The 13,908-nt window shown below is 36.5% G+C and overlaps 1 protein-coding gene across 1 annotated transcript; it reads left to right on the forward strand.

Moving 5' to 3' along the window:
• Positions 1-5,094: 5,094 nt before the first annotated feature.
• Positions 5,095-11,306, forward strand: LOC126820839 (N-alpha-acetyltransferase 30). The gene is made up of 4 exons (XM_050548972.2): positions 5,095-5,801; positions 7,453-7,576; positions 10,637-10,692; positions 10,934-11,306. Exons 1-4 carry the CDS (start codon positions 5,253-5,255, stop codon positions 11,069-11,071), a joined length of 867 nt encoding a protein of 288 aa, XP_050404929.1. The 5' UTR covers positions 5,095-5,252; the 3' UTR covers positions 11,072-11,306.
• The last annotated feature ends 2,602 nt before the right edge of the window (positions 11,307-13,908 follow it).

Here is a 13,908-nt window from a genome sequence, read left to right on the forward strand (position 1 = left end):
GATTAAAACACAGATACTATTTCGTTTCGTTTTTATAGTTCAAAATTTTGTTGAACTTGTCTATACTACACCAGGATCTGGAAGCATAGGCGTACGGGGAAATTTTTGACTGGGGGGGGGGGCGGTGGTGGTTGGTGCCCAAAAAATGTAGTTAGGTTCTTATTATGTTACAGGGGGGTTGGATGGCTGAATGTTTAGCGTGCGCGCGCTGTATCATAACGTCTGTCATTGAGTCGACTGGCGTGGTTTCGAATCCCCGGTTGTACGTGGCAAGGAGTAGGGTCGCCTGTCCAACCTCGTGGGTTTTCTCCGGGTCCTCCCACTGCTAAAGACCCCTACGCGCAAGTGATTTATGTAAATAAAATTAAACCATATGTTAGTCCCGAAATGACCGTGCCACATGAAATGTGTGGTAACCTGATATCACCGAAACGGCTAACCGAAAGTGGTCGCAATTTTGGCTACTCTGAGATATGATTAAAGTTATTATAATCTGCAAGTTTCATTGAAATCGGTTTAAAATTGTGGTCTGTAGCCGTGCCACATGAAATGTGTGGTAACCTGATATCACCGAAACCGCTAACCGGAAGTGGCCGAAATTTTGGCTACTCTGAGATATTATTAAAGTAATTATAATCTGCAAGTTTCATTGAAATGGGTTGCGAATCCCCGGTTGTACGTGACAAGGAGTAGGGTCGCCTGTCCAACCTCGTGGGTTTTCTCCGGGTCCCTCCCACTGCTAAAGACCCCTACGCCCAAGCAAATTATTGAAATAAAATTAAACCATATGTTAGTCCCAAATTGACCTAGTTTATGTCGATTGGACGTTAAACCCCATCTCTCTCTCTCTCTGATTGTAAAATTCAGTTTCTCTCCCTATAACAATAACCGTTTTGAAAAAGTCAAAGTGTTAAAATAAAAGAAAAACTATTTGTATTATGTGGATATATATATTTTTTAAAACTTTTATAAATATATGATACATTACATATTATGTAGCAGAAAATCAGCTCGATCTTGAAAGTAAAGGTTTTCAGTTAATAGGTAAAAAAATAGCATTTAATGGATATTATTTCCACTACACTGTGTGACAAAGTGCTTCATAACTTTAATAAAATTGAACGATCATTTAGGTGCATAGAACTTACTGATCTCAGCTGGTTTTGATAATAGATGATATTGGCTTTTCAAACTATACACTTTGTTCTAAACACCTCGAACTAATTAGAGACTATCAATTAATAGGTAAAGAAATAGCATTTAATGGATATTATTTCCACTACACTGTGTGACAAAGTGCTCTATAACTTTTATCAAATTGAACGATCATTTAGGTGCATAGAACTTACTGATCCCAGCTGGTTTTGATAATAGATGATATTGGCTTTTCAAACTATACACTTTGTTCTAAACACCTACACACTAATTAAAGACTATCAAATCCACATGTATATATTTATTATATCAGTCAGCAAAATTAAGATAACTTGTAAATGCCATAATATATAATAACGATCTCGAGTGTGTAGACCCAGTTGAAAGGTATATAACAACCAGTTCACTAACAGTTAGGGAGACGAGCAGAGAGGAGGAGAGAGGGAGATGAAAGATGAGCAGGGAGGAGAAGAGAGGGGCAGAGACCGGCGAAATGGGCTCATCTGCTTTCAACTGCTGCCGAGACAGAAGGGTGGAGAAGGGCAGAATGGTTAAAATATAGTCACATACTATATTAATGTACCATGTTGATGTTTAATTTATTTTCCAGGTGTAGTTTAATTCCTGTTGTATTGATGTAGCTGTTTTATATTCTGTTCCGATGTAAATAAATCTAATATTTACAAAGCTGATATCTGTTATCACTAGAATAGTGTTACAATTGTCTACCTACCCCGATCTCATCAGATAAAAATAATAATATAAAAAATACAGATCACTGCACAATTTGTTCACACATAATCATGCCAATTAAAACTGACAGCCGGTTTTTAAAAAAGAATATAACATTTTTAACCGTTGAACTTAAATTTGATAGAAGACACTGTCTAAATATCACCATAGTACATTTTCGAACACAAGATGCATATAAACTTCCCGAATCCTTTTGTTACTAGTTTTTTGTATAAAATTTATTTTTCCCCGCTATATAACAATACAAATATACAGTAAATTAAATTGTACTAAGACTTCTGATTAATTGGTTCATATCCTTCCTTTTCAATCTTTTCTTTATAACGTAAATAATCCTTTCTTCTTTCAAAGTACTTTACCTGAAAAATAATTTGGACATGGATTTAAATAGCAGTGATGGATCTAGAGAGGGAGAGAAAGAGAAATGGGATATAACGTCCACTCAACACAAACTAGGTCATTTTGGGACTAACATAGGGTTCAATTGTATTTCAATAATTTGTTTGCGCGTAAGGGTCTTTAGCAGTGGGAGGAAATGGAGGAACCAGAGAAAATCCATGATCATTTTACTATGAGCAGTGAAAGGTGACGTTGCAAGTTAAATCGCTTTGAGAGACTCGCGGACAGCAAGTTCCCAGACTGGCTCATTGAGGAAAGCAGTGGCTCACTTACTAGGAAGTCCAGGGTTCTATCCCTGTGATGGCAGAAAAAGTTCCCCAGGAATTTTCAACATGGCTTCCCCTTTTCAGTGATGCAGGATGGAGATCCTGACATGGAAAGCGTCTAGACATTCAAATGGGATGAAAATTCAAGCTGGTGTGCACGTAAAAGAACCCTTGACAGTTAGAACTTCGAAATAAGGGTAGGCCGTAACCTTGTTGTCCAGTTAATTTCTCTCATAGCACACTACATGTATATATTATCTTGCCCATCTTAATGAATAAATTGAAGCTTTAACTTTAGCCTCTAGAGCGCCAACAAGATATTTCAAAGAGGTCAAGGGCCATAACTAGGCTTCTACGTCTCATGACCTTAAACGCTGTATATAAATTAAGAGTCAATTGGATATTAAATTTAGCCTCTAGAGTATCCACAAGATGTTTCAAAGTGATCAAGGGTCATAACTCTGTCAGTAATTATTGGAAATTGGTGAAAATCAATAGGCTTTTTTGCCCCATGACCTTAAAAACTGTATATAAATTTAAAGTCAATCGGATATTAACTTTAGCCTCTAGAGCGACCACAAGCAATTGTGTACCCTGGACGGATGGACGGGGGTGACGACAATATACAACCACATTTCACTGTGGGGGCATAAAAATCATTATTTAATCTGAGTAGAATTCGTCTACATTTGAAACTCTTCTACTAAGTGCATGTGCATATTATTGTACCTCGATCCCTTTCCGTAGGTGCACATGTATCCCTTTCCATAGGTGCACATGTATCCCTTTCCATAGGTGCACATGTATCTCTTTCCATAGGTGCACATGTATCCCTTCCCATAGGTGTACATGTAGGTGCACATGTATCCCTTTCTGTAGGTGCACATGTATCCCTTTTTTTTCTTAGGATTTGAAGTCTTAAACATATGAACTTATGTATGTTTTTTGGGGGGAAATTATTTTCATACCCAAGCTTTAGTACACTTTGCCTCAAATCCTTCTCGCACTTTTAAACATTTTGTTTTATCTCCTCCATTATCATCAATACATTGCCAATATTTATCTTTTTCTTTCCAACAAGCCTCTCTTTCTTCTTTAGTTGGTGCTGCCATTCTGTAAAACATTTATAACAGGTTTTTATTAAGTTTATTAATTACATAATAAATTTGGTCTCAACACTTTATTACATATTTTATATCAGTTAATTGTTCACTCTTGGAAAGCATTAACTACAGCACTTCTACATCCATTTCTTCTTTTGGTCGTCTTGATCATGCCAGCCTATATTGTCTCATCTTCGACTACCATGTATAGTCTCGAATGATCAATAAATCTTTTACCAATTTTCTGTTATTATCTATTTCTCAGACACTAATATTTTCCTGATCATTACAATTTGATCTTCGTTGTATAATACAATTGGCATAAGGGGAAAACCCCAAGATGTCTTAATGATAGTTGATGACTTTATCTCTATAAAGAGGTATCAGTAGCGCCTTTGAGATTTTCACTCACTGGTATAAGAAATAATTCTTCATTAGATTATATATAGACTGTAATTTGATTGTGTCATTCGAATATGATTGCATAATAATTATTTTTAGCTTAGGTCAAATTAGGTATCTCTCTGATTTTGAACATCCAATCCAGTAAATAGGTCGATTTCATTGCATGCCATCGTGCATCACTTAAAAGCAAATATTTTTTTTACAACAGAGGAAAATCTCCAAAGTACTTGTGATACTTCATGTTTTACTTACTGACACTCTTTTATTACTAGATGATAGTATAGATCTACTTATTTTGAATTTATTAGCATTACATAAAAATAAAATGCCTTTTTTTGTTTGCTACTTTCTTTGAGTTGAGTCTATAGAATCTTCGCAAATATCAAAAAAACAACCAAAAAAAAAAAATTAAATGCCAGCTTCTGTCTAAAAGATTACTTGACAATTTAGTTGGCGTGTGTCATGTTTTGTTATGTTTAGGTGTAATCGTTTCACAAAGCATGCCAAAAAATATCACAAGGACATTCAACACTTGTTGTCAGACAGGAAGTGACCAAGCAACTCCTTTCAATAAACACACGCATATGCAAAATAGTTCTCTCTCAATACGGTGGGTGAACTACAGTGTATCAAGAAGAGAATATATAATTTTGAAATATTATTTTATATGGCAGTTTTTTTGTTGAATAGAAAGTTTAAGAAATTTCAGACGCATAATTATATTTTTTATGGTATTTTACAGACGGCGCTACAAACCGGACACGCACTGAGTCCCACTAATCGACGTATGAATCTTCATTTTGCTCACTCGAGATATGACAAAATTTATATTTATTCCAAATTAATAACAGATATGGGATTATATGTCTAAAGCTATAACAAATTCACTTGATTATAACTGTCTAAATTAGATCTTAGGCAAATATACACGCCAAATATCATCTAAAGATAGTCCAGCTAAACAGGCTTTTTTTTCTAGCAGACGAAATTTCATGCGGAAATGGAATATAGCTGAACATGCGCAATACAATGTTGAATAATGGTGGTTGACTAACAACATGGGAGATCTTATTTAACCTTTGACTGTTCGCGATTTGGCCCCTTAATCTTTAAAATAATCATGAAATAATATGAAATTGTTTTAATCAAAATCTTCAACAAGTATTTCGGCATGGAAGGAAGTGGTATAAGTATTGATAAAATCGGCAATTCGTGTGGAGACTGTCTAGATTCGACATCTGCTCCTCTTCTGAAAACAGAAATAGTCAAAGCAGGGTCAGGGACTGGGTGCCTTTCACCTAATATTGTTAAAGATACAAGTATTATTGATGTTAGCAATCAAATTAAAAATAATGGAAAAAGAGTGAATGGGCTGGTAATACCAGTTCTAAAATCTCAAGATGAGTATGAACACACAGAGAGTGCGGATTCCGGTCATGGGAGTAGCTGTCAAGACTGTGAATGTGGCTCCGGTGAAACTGAAGTGACTATTTTATCAGAGGGTTTAGGGGCAGTTAGTTTAGATAATCAGTTATCAGAATCAGAGACAGAAATTCTTAGATCTCCATTAGACGTTATAGACGGTATCAATTATGTTGTGTACGAATCAGAACATCAAATGCCAGAAATTATGAGACTCATAACCAAAGATTTATCAGAACCTTATTCTATTTATACATATAGATATTTCATTCATAACTGGCCAAGATTATGTTTTTTGGTAAGATTCAAAGAAGTTTTAGACTGTGCCAATTTAGTGCATAGAGTGTAAGGGAGCAGGTTGTCTCATCCCACTACCGGTTCATCTTGGACTGTTTCATCCCAAATTTACACTATAGTCCATGATGTATTTTTGCGAGTGATTAAGCTGTCAATATGTAATTATAAAATACCTTTTTATAAAGAAGATAAATGATGTTAGACATCATAAACTAAAAGCAATACGAGTATATTTTATTACAAAAACATCGTTGAACTGATCTAAAATCATAACGGCAATAAACTAACAATTCAAATATACTATACTACAAAAACATCAAGGAACTAACCAAAAATCTAAAATCATAACCCCAATTAACAAGCAATACAAATATACAGCGGTGAACTAATCTTAGTCTTGACCGGTAATTAACCAAAAACGACGAGGAAAACTTATTTATTCCATACATTATTGTTTATTTAACAATAAGTAAGTGTTAAACAGTTTATTTAACAATAAGTACCACTCAGTTAATTGACTGCTATTATAATAACAAGGGGGATGAAACAGCTCGGGATGAAACGGCCCGAGTTGAAACGGTTGTGGGAGGAACTGACCCGCATCCGAGTTGGAACACATAGATAGAGTTGAATTATTAAGGCAGGGGATTTACACAGATGTTATCTGTATCCCAGATTGTTATTCAGACCTTATCTGAAAATCATTTTTTATATTGTTCATGTCTATAGAGGGTATTTAAAGATCATATGTTTCATCAAGATCAATTGGGTCATCTGGTTCTCTCTCCAGTATTTTTTTTTCTTATCAAAAAGTGAAATTATCTAGATGGAAAGTAAATAAATCCCATCAACTGCCATTTTGGTGAAAGTTCAGAACTTGTTAGCAGTGAAGTGTTAGCCTAAACAGATATATGTACTTAGATAATGTGGTGAAGTTTTCAACTGTCGCTATGCTATCCTTTACATGCGTTACAGCTATTTTATGTTTTAAATGATGTTTCAGCAGCAAATGTTACTTTCCCAGTCATTTGGTTGTTTTGTTTTTTGTAACCAATCAATGCTGATTGCGATGTATGTCAGTAGGACATCCAACTTATTTTGAAGAGGATAATATCTTTACAAATAAGCGAACAGACCGGATTTTCAGACGAGTGTCTGTTAAAAAGATTTTAAAAACTCATATCAATGGTAACAATATGAGCCAGTGTTTAGACTAGAAGTAATACTTAAAAAGGGCAAAATGTTACCCTCCACTAAATGAATGAACTAAAGCAGATTCCAGATATGATTTTAAAGTGAAGGTCTTTGCTACGGTTGATCCCAAAGGTGGCAGAGCTCCAAATTTGACATAGATTAATGGTTATTGACTGAAGAGAGCTTGTGGTCGCAGCTGCACTACACAGATGAATTCAGCTCTCAAATAATTAATAACTATACTATTTTCTCCACCATCTACATGTAATAGATTCATATGTCTGAAATCACACACTGCTTGCTGTCAGACGTGGATTTGATAAATTAAACACTATTCTGCAATATCACCTTAGTTGGCTTTGGATTTAAACTGCTATGAGAATTATTGTAGTTAAGATTTGTATTACATTTTAAACCTTTTTTTTTTAACATTAAACTGTATGTTCTTTTTTTTTTAGGCTAAAGATGTAGATAAGTGTGTGGGAGCCATTGTGTGCAAATTAGATATGCATAAAAAGATGGTACGAAGAGGGTATATAGCTATGCTTGCTATTGATTCAGATTTCAGAAGAAGAAAAATTGGTAAAGATATATGAATTGTTCTTGCTGATGCTGTGCAGATCAGCATCTGCTGATCAAAAGCTCTGACATTTTCATGTGTGATTAAAGGTCAAAGGTTTTCATTATTAAGCTTCCACTTCACACGAACCTGGTTGTTGCCTTAATTACTAACATGTGTATGGTATATTATTTATTTCATTGATTGTTTGGGAACCTAAACTAGAGTATTGAGAGAAAGCCTACACGGTAATTAGGTAGGGGACCCTGGTCCTTGTCTTGTACAAACCAGGAATCAAACCATAGATAATATGCTTTATGATCTACAGGCAAGGAATAATTTGTGGTCATACTGAGGTGATAATGGAGAAAATTAATGATGGTATTGATCTTTCGTTTCTTCCGTTTAGTTTTTATTGATCTACTAGCGGATGACCCGGTGCAGTGTGGGTTGAAAGTAGTATGACTCCGAAACAGGAAGTTCCGCGCCACCTGGTCCATGTTACCCCCCGGCCCGAGCTGCCCCTATAAACCAAATTTCAGCCTCGGGACAGCCCTTGTGTAGCAGCTAATGACTGTCAGAAATATTAGTATAGATTATTTGTCCTTGAATTTGATTATTTCCTTTATATGACTATGAGCATAATACAGTTTAACCATAATACTTATTCTCAACTTAATGGGTTTTTTTTGAAAGAAATTTCACATGTACGTGTGGTTGTCTAGGGTAGGTTGGTATTGCCTTATGGTATGTAGTCTAAATCATTGTGCTTTCAATCATACATGCCGATCTGTCATACATGTATGAACAAGAGTTTGAATCAACAATTGTATGTGACAAAAAGTGAAGTCTATAATGACTGAAAATTTTAATGTTAGCATTTGATAAGCATGGATTTCCTGGAAGTATTGCCATATTTTATACAAAACAATTAAGTGGTTATATATACTATTCAAAAAAAGTAGGGGATATTTGATTTTGGGGGCATAATACTAAAATATGCAAATGACTACGAAAAAAGTCACTATAGAACCTAACAGAAGAAACATTTCCAGTTACATGTGACGCCCAAACGCACCAATAGCTACCGCATGGAATGCAGGTGATGCTTGGGATCATCATGGGGGTCCAACCCAAGATTTGCACGACTATGACTTTGAATGTTACAGTCATTGTGGCATTGAATTCCAGGGTGGAAACATCAGTTTAATTGTTTTAGTGACCAGAAAACAAATTTTGATATGCGTCGGCTTACCCAAAATGAAAGGTTACGTGCCCTTGGCATGCTACAAATCGGCACAACACAGGCGGTTGTGGCGCGGACGATGAATGTTTCTCAGTCTGTCATAAGCAGGCTATGGTCCAGATACCGTGATACACAATCTGTACAGGACAGACCACGCTCAGGTCGACCAAGGGCGACAACTCAAGCCCAGGATCGATTTATCCGTACCTTGGCCTTGAGAAATCGTGTCATCACAGCAAATCAGATCAGCGCTCGTCTTCAAACAGACACTGGTGTGAGAGTGAGTGGCCAGACGATTCGGAATCGACTGCATAGGGGTCACCTTCGCGCCCGACGTCCTCGCGTGATCCCTTGTTTGAGAGATCATCACATTCAGGCAAGACGTCGTTGGTGTAGGGATCGTCAACACTGGGATAATCGACGCTGGAGCAATGTGATGTTTTCAGATGAGTCAAGGTTCACTGTTGATTTTTTGGACAGACGTAGGAGGGTGTGGCGTCGCCGAAACGAGCGCTTCCAAGACGTTAACGTCATCAGACATGATTGATTTGGGGGTGGTTCTGTTATGGTGTGGGGAGGCATCACTGTTGCTGGAAGAACGGCTTTACATGTTGTTGCAGGGCGTGTGACAGGCCAGTACTACCGGGACAACATCTTGGCAGTCCATGTTGTGCCGTTCGCACGACGTCATGGCCGCCGTTTCATCTTCCAGGATGACAACGCAAGATGTCACAGGGCCAGGATCGTTACAGGTTACCTCCAACAACAGAACATCACCACATTACCTTGGCCAGCACTGAGTCCCGACCTCTCCCCCATCGAGCATGTCTGGGACATGCTTGGACAGAGGTTACGTCAACGTCAACAACGTCCTGCCAATGTCCAAGAACTTGCTGCTGCGTTGCAACAGGAATGGGACAATCTGGACCAAAATGACCTTAGACGTCTCATTAGGAGTATGCCACGTCGGATCAATGCTTGTTTGGCAAACAGAGGAGGATTTACTTGTTACTGACTTGGTTGTGATGCTGTGGTAACTTTGCTGTTTGACCCCGGGTATCATTTTACCCTTATAATGGTCAGTCTGTGCCTTACTTAGTCTAACGATCATTTGGAATAAATCGATGAATGTGAACTTCATTTCATTTTGTCATTTGTTTCTTCGTCAGTTTCATTAGATGACTTTAATAACACTTAAAAATCAAATATCCCCTACTTTTTTTGAATAGTATATGAGTTGTTCCAAGTATATTTTCTTCCACCAAAGTTCAGCATGAAATGAAATGAAATGGGGTTTAACGTCCTACTGTTCTGTTCCTAACCTGGGCTAATGAAGACGGGCATACGTCATACAGTGTGCTATGAGGGAAATTTTGCCCGGGCAGCGGCGCTACAGTTCAGCATGAACTTAAAGGGACAATAACACTCTTGCTGGCTTGACAGCTCCAGAAAAAAAATAATATCCTTATTCTAAGTATTAGATGTTTAAGTATCCTAACTGTCGTGTAAATTATCCATTAAATCCTATTTTACTTGTCCAGAGGGTTCGAAAATATTTTAAAATCCAAGTCATATTTGAAAAGCTTTACGTTGGGCTTTTCAAATCATTTAGTTGAATTTTTCCAATTTTTTAAATTAGGTGTGTTAAGATGAAATTTGTATCATCAATTAATTGGAATATTGTAAAATAGTACAATTTGTTGACCAGAATAAAGATTGGGACATATTATTCAGTTACAACAAGAGTGGTATTGAGCCTTTAAATGTCATATCCCTGCTAAATATCATTTGTTGATGTACGTACGTGTATACTGATTTTGGAATGTTCTTTTTACAGGGTCTAATTTAGTAACGAAGGCAATCCGAGCTATGATGGCTGATGACTGTGATGAGGTAACTATTTAAATAGTCTCTGTTTTATTTTGGTGCAAGATATAGTCATTGATTTAATATATGAGTAAATATTTCATAACAGCAAAAACAAGATCATACACATGTACTCCATCAGTTTCAATTGGAATTGGATAATGAATATTATAATATTAGTTTGAAAAACCTTGAAAATCTTTTGTAAGATTTTTAACAGAATCCAACCATGTTCTTCTTTTATAGTTTCTTTCTTTTTTGCTTTTAGGTTGTCCTGGAGACAGAGATTACGAATAAGGCAGCATTGAAACTTTATGAAAACCTGGGTTTTGTGCGAGATAAGCGACTCTTTCGATATTATTTAAATGGAGTTGATGCTTTGCGACTAAAGCTATGGCTTCGATGAATTTTAAAAATGAACTTCCAATATATATTTTGATCAAATAGAATTTTAAAATGGAAGGATTTGTAAATTATTTGTGAATTTTATGTGCATCTTACAATAAAATTGACCATAATTGGTGTGATAATTGTTTGTATAGATGTGTGTGACAAAAAGTAGTTCCACCATGACCTATCCTATATGTTGAACTTAAACGGGGGTTTGTTAATTAAAACTAAATACATGTTTGTTTTTTTAATTAATGTCATGTGTTGTCTATTAAGAATGGTATACAGTAAACTTTGCATAAGTTGGATACATATATGTCGGATCTTCGCTCAACTCGGATAAAATCGTTTGGACCCTTTGATCCTGTACGTTTTTCTTATTAAATTTCTGTGCGTAAGTCGGATTTCCTAAGTCGGATCTTTGCTCAACTCGATCAAAATGTTTGGTCCATTTGATCTAATTCCAGCTTTTAATTTTTCCTTCACCTAAGTCAGATCGGCAGTATGTTCAGAATTTGACTAAGTCAGTTTCGTACCAATGGTCTAAAACTTGATTTGGTATTCCATGCACAGAGCCCCAAAATACTTTCCTCTATCATTTTGACCCAAATCAGCCTATTTGACGCGACGCAATAATAGAATTTTCCAGGAAAATTCGAAACTCACTGTCTGCTGTACGAGACACTTTCGGGAAAAATTTAGGACTTTTTTCAAAGTTGGTGACAAAATGGAAGTTATCTACTCGCACGTACAAAGAAAAGCTTGAAATGTGCCTTTGAATCAATTGTTATCCGGCTCTTGCAGTTTATTTCTAATCGAGCTAAGACTGATTTTCGCTTAACTTGGATAAAATTGGTCAGTTCACAGATCCAACGTATGCAAAGTTTACTGTTTTTATCAATTCATTTAAAGATTGAAAATTTACCTGTACTTGTATGATGTTTATTAATGAAATGGGGTTTAATATCATACTTTATTAATGAAGATGAGCCTACGCCATGCTGTGTGCTATGAAGGGATTTTGCCATGACAGCAGTAATCGCCTTCTCCTAACCGAATTCCAACAGTACAAAGGACATAGGGTTTCCATTTATCGATATCCAGCTATCAAGAGCTCTTTTTCATGCAAACTGAGGATCAAACATGGGACCTCCTGGTTAGTGAGTAGGCACCATATTCGCTGAACCACCGTGCCCCTATGGAAAAGGTGTATTTATACCCATTTCCTTGCTGGTATTCTCTTGAACATGGTCCACTATGAACATCTAATTTGAAACATTTTACTATACAAATCTTTGTCAGACAAAATGATAGGTACCAGATGGATTGTGCTTACAAAGCCTGAAATTGTGACTGAAGATGTCTTGACAGTAGAATCATTGTTGAAATGCTGCTCACTATTATATTCAGCTTCTGTGGGTTGGATGGCCAAATGGTTAGCGCGTGCCCTTTGTATCATAAGGTCTGCCATTGAGTCAACTGGCATGTTTTGGATTCCCCAATTGTACGTGACAAGGAGTAGGGTCACCTGTCCAGTCTCGTGGGTTTTCTCTTGGTCCTCTGGTTTCCTCCCACTGCTAATGACCCCCCTATGCGTAAGCGAATTATTGAAATAAAATTGAAACATGTCAGTCCCAAAATGACCTAGTTTGTATCGAGTAGACGTTAAACCCCATTTCTCTCTCTCTCTCTATTCAGCTTCTGCAGTTATCCGCTGGTGTGACCACGAAGACTAGACCAGCTCAGTAAGAATTGGAATATAGTGAATTATCCGAGACTTGGCTGGATTTTTGAAATTAGTAATTTTGCCCCTCTATTCCCCATTTACATCTACAGACTACAAGTCAATTAGCTACTATAAAAGGAATAAGGCAAGCACCATACTCAGGACATTTTGCTCTATAAAATTCGACCAGGCAGAGGCACTCTCAGAATTGACATAGGATATTGACGTTGTCTTATTCATGCTTTCAGGCACAAAATTTGCCAGTACCTTGATAGTTTAAAGTGGGTTTCCTCCAATGACATGGATCAAAACAGCATTTCTGGTGTTTGATTCCGCTGATTTTATCTGAATACAAATGAAAGTTTGGCAGATCTACCCCACCCACTAGCAGCAAAGTCGCCTGTCCTAGATCTAAAATCAGTGTCAACAAATCCTGCAAGTCTTTAAAAATTCTGTTGAGAACTTGCACCACTTTCACTAAGCTTTAAAAGTAAAAATGAGAAGGCAAAAATAACTAAGCCATAATCTGAAATTCGACAGGGCTTTTCTACATGGCCTAATGAACACTCAGACCAATTTTTAAGAGAAGAACTATTGTACTGTGTTCATGAGAGTTTATAAACAGGGAGTTTATTGGAAATTTATGATCAAAAGTTCTTCCTTATATTATATCTGCATCAACAATTCCAAAATTTAAGATTTCTGTCCTGTTTCGCATTTACAAGCGAATCAATATACCATCATATTAAATGTGGGTATATCAAAATCTGAACATAAATGGATAAATTATAAGGATTATCTACTACAGACTCAATTCAAAATCTTGAGAAAATGGGGCTAAATTTTTTCTAAAAATTCTTCTCGAGTAAAGATGTGATTAACACAGAGCTGTATGTAGGAGCCTCTGTAGTTTACAAATGGGCTAATGGAGACATATGCCATGCCATTCTGATTAAAACACAGATCCTATTTCGTTTCGTTTTTTTATAGTGCTGAATTTCGCTTTACTTGTCTTTACTATACTAGGATCTGGAAGAAATATAGATCTGTATTTTAATCAGATTGCTACCATACAGGGTACTATGAGGGGAATTTTGCCCAGACAGTGGCATTAAAGCCTACTCTTG

This window comes from Patella vulgata, chromosome 5 (assembly GCF_932274485.2).
Source record: "Patella vulgata chromosome 5, xgPatVulg1.2, whole genome shotgun sequence".
NCBI lineage: Eukaryota > Metazoa > Mollusca > Gastropoda > Patellidae > Patella > Patella vulgata.

Excerpts from the sequence above, each read along its gene's own strand:
- LOC126820839 (XM_050548972.2), top strand. The coding sequence starts at position 5,253 with ATGGAAGGAAGTGGTATAAGTATTGATAAAATCGGCAATTCGTGTGGA. Across the intron at positions 5,802-7,452 it reads GGCCAAGATTATGTTTTTTG|GCTAAAGATGTAGATAAGTG; the intron begins GTAAGATTCAAA and ends TTTTTTTTTTAG. Across the intron at positions 10,693-10,933 it reads TGGCTGATGACTGTGATGAG|GTTGTCCTGGAGACAGAGAT; the intron begins GTAACTATTTAA and ends TTTTGCTTTTAG.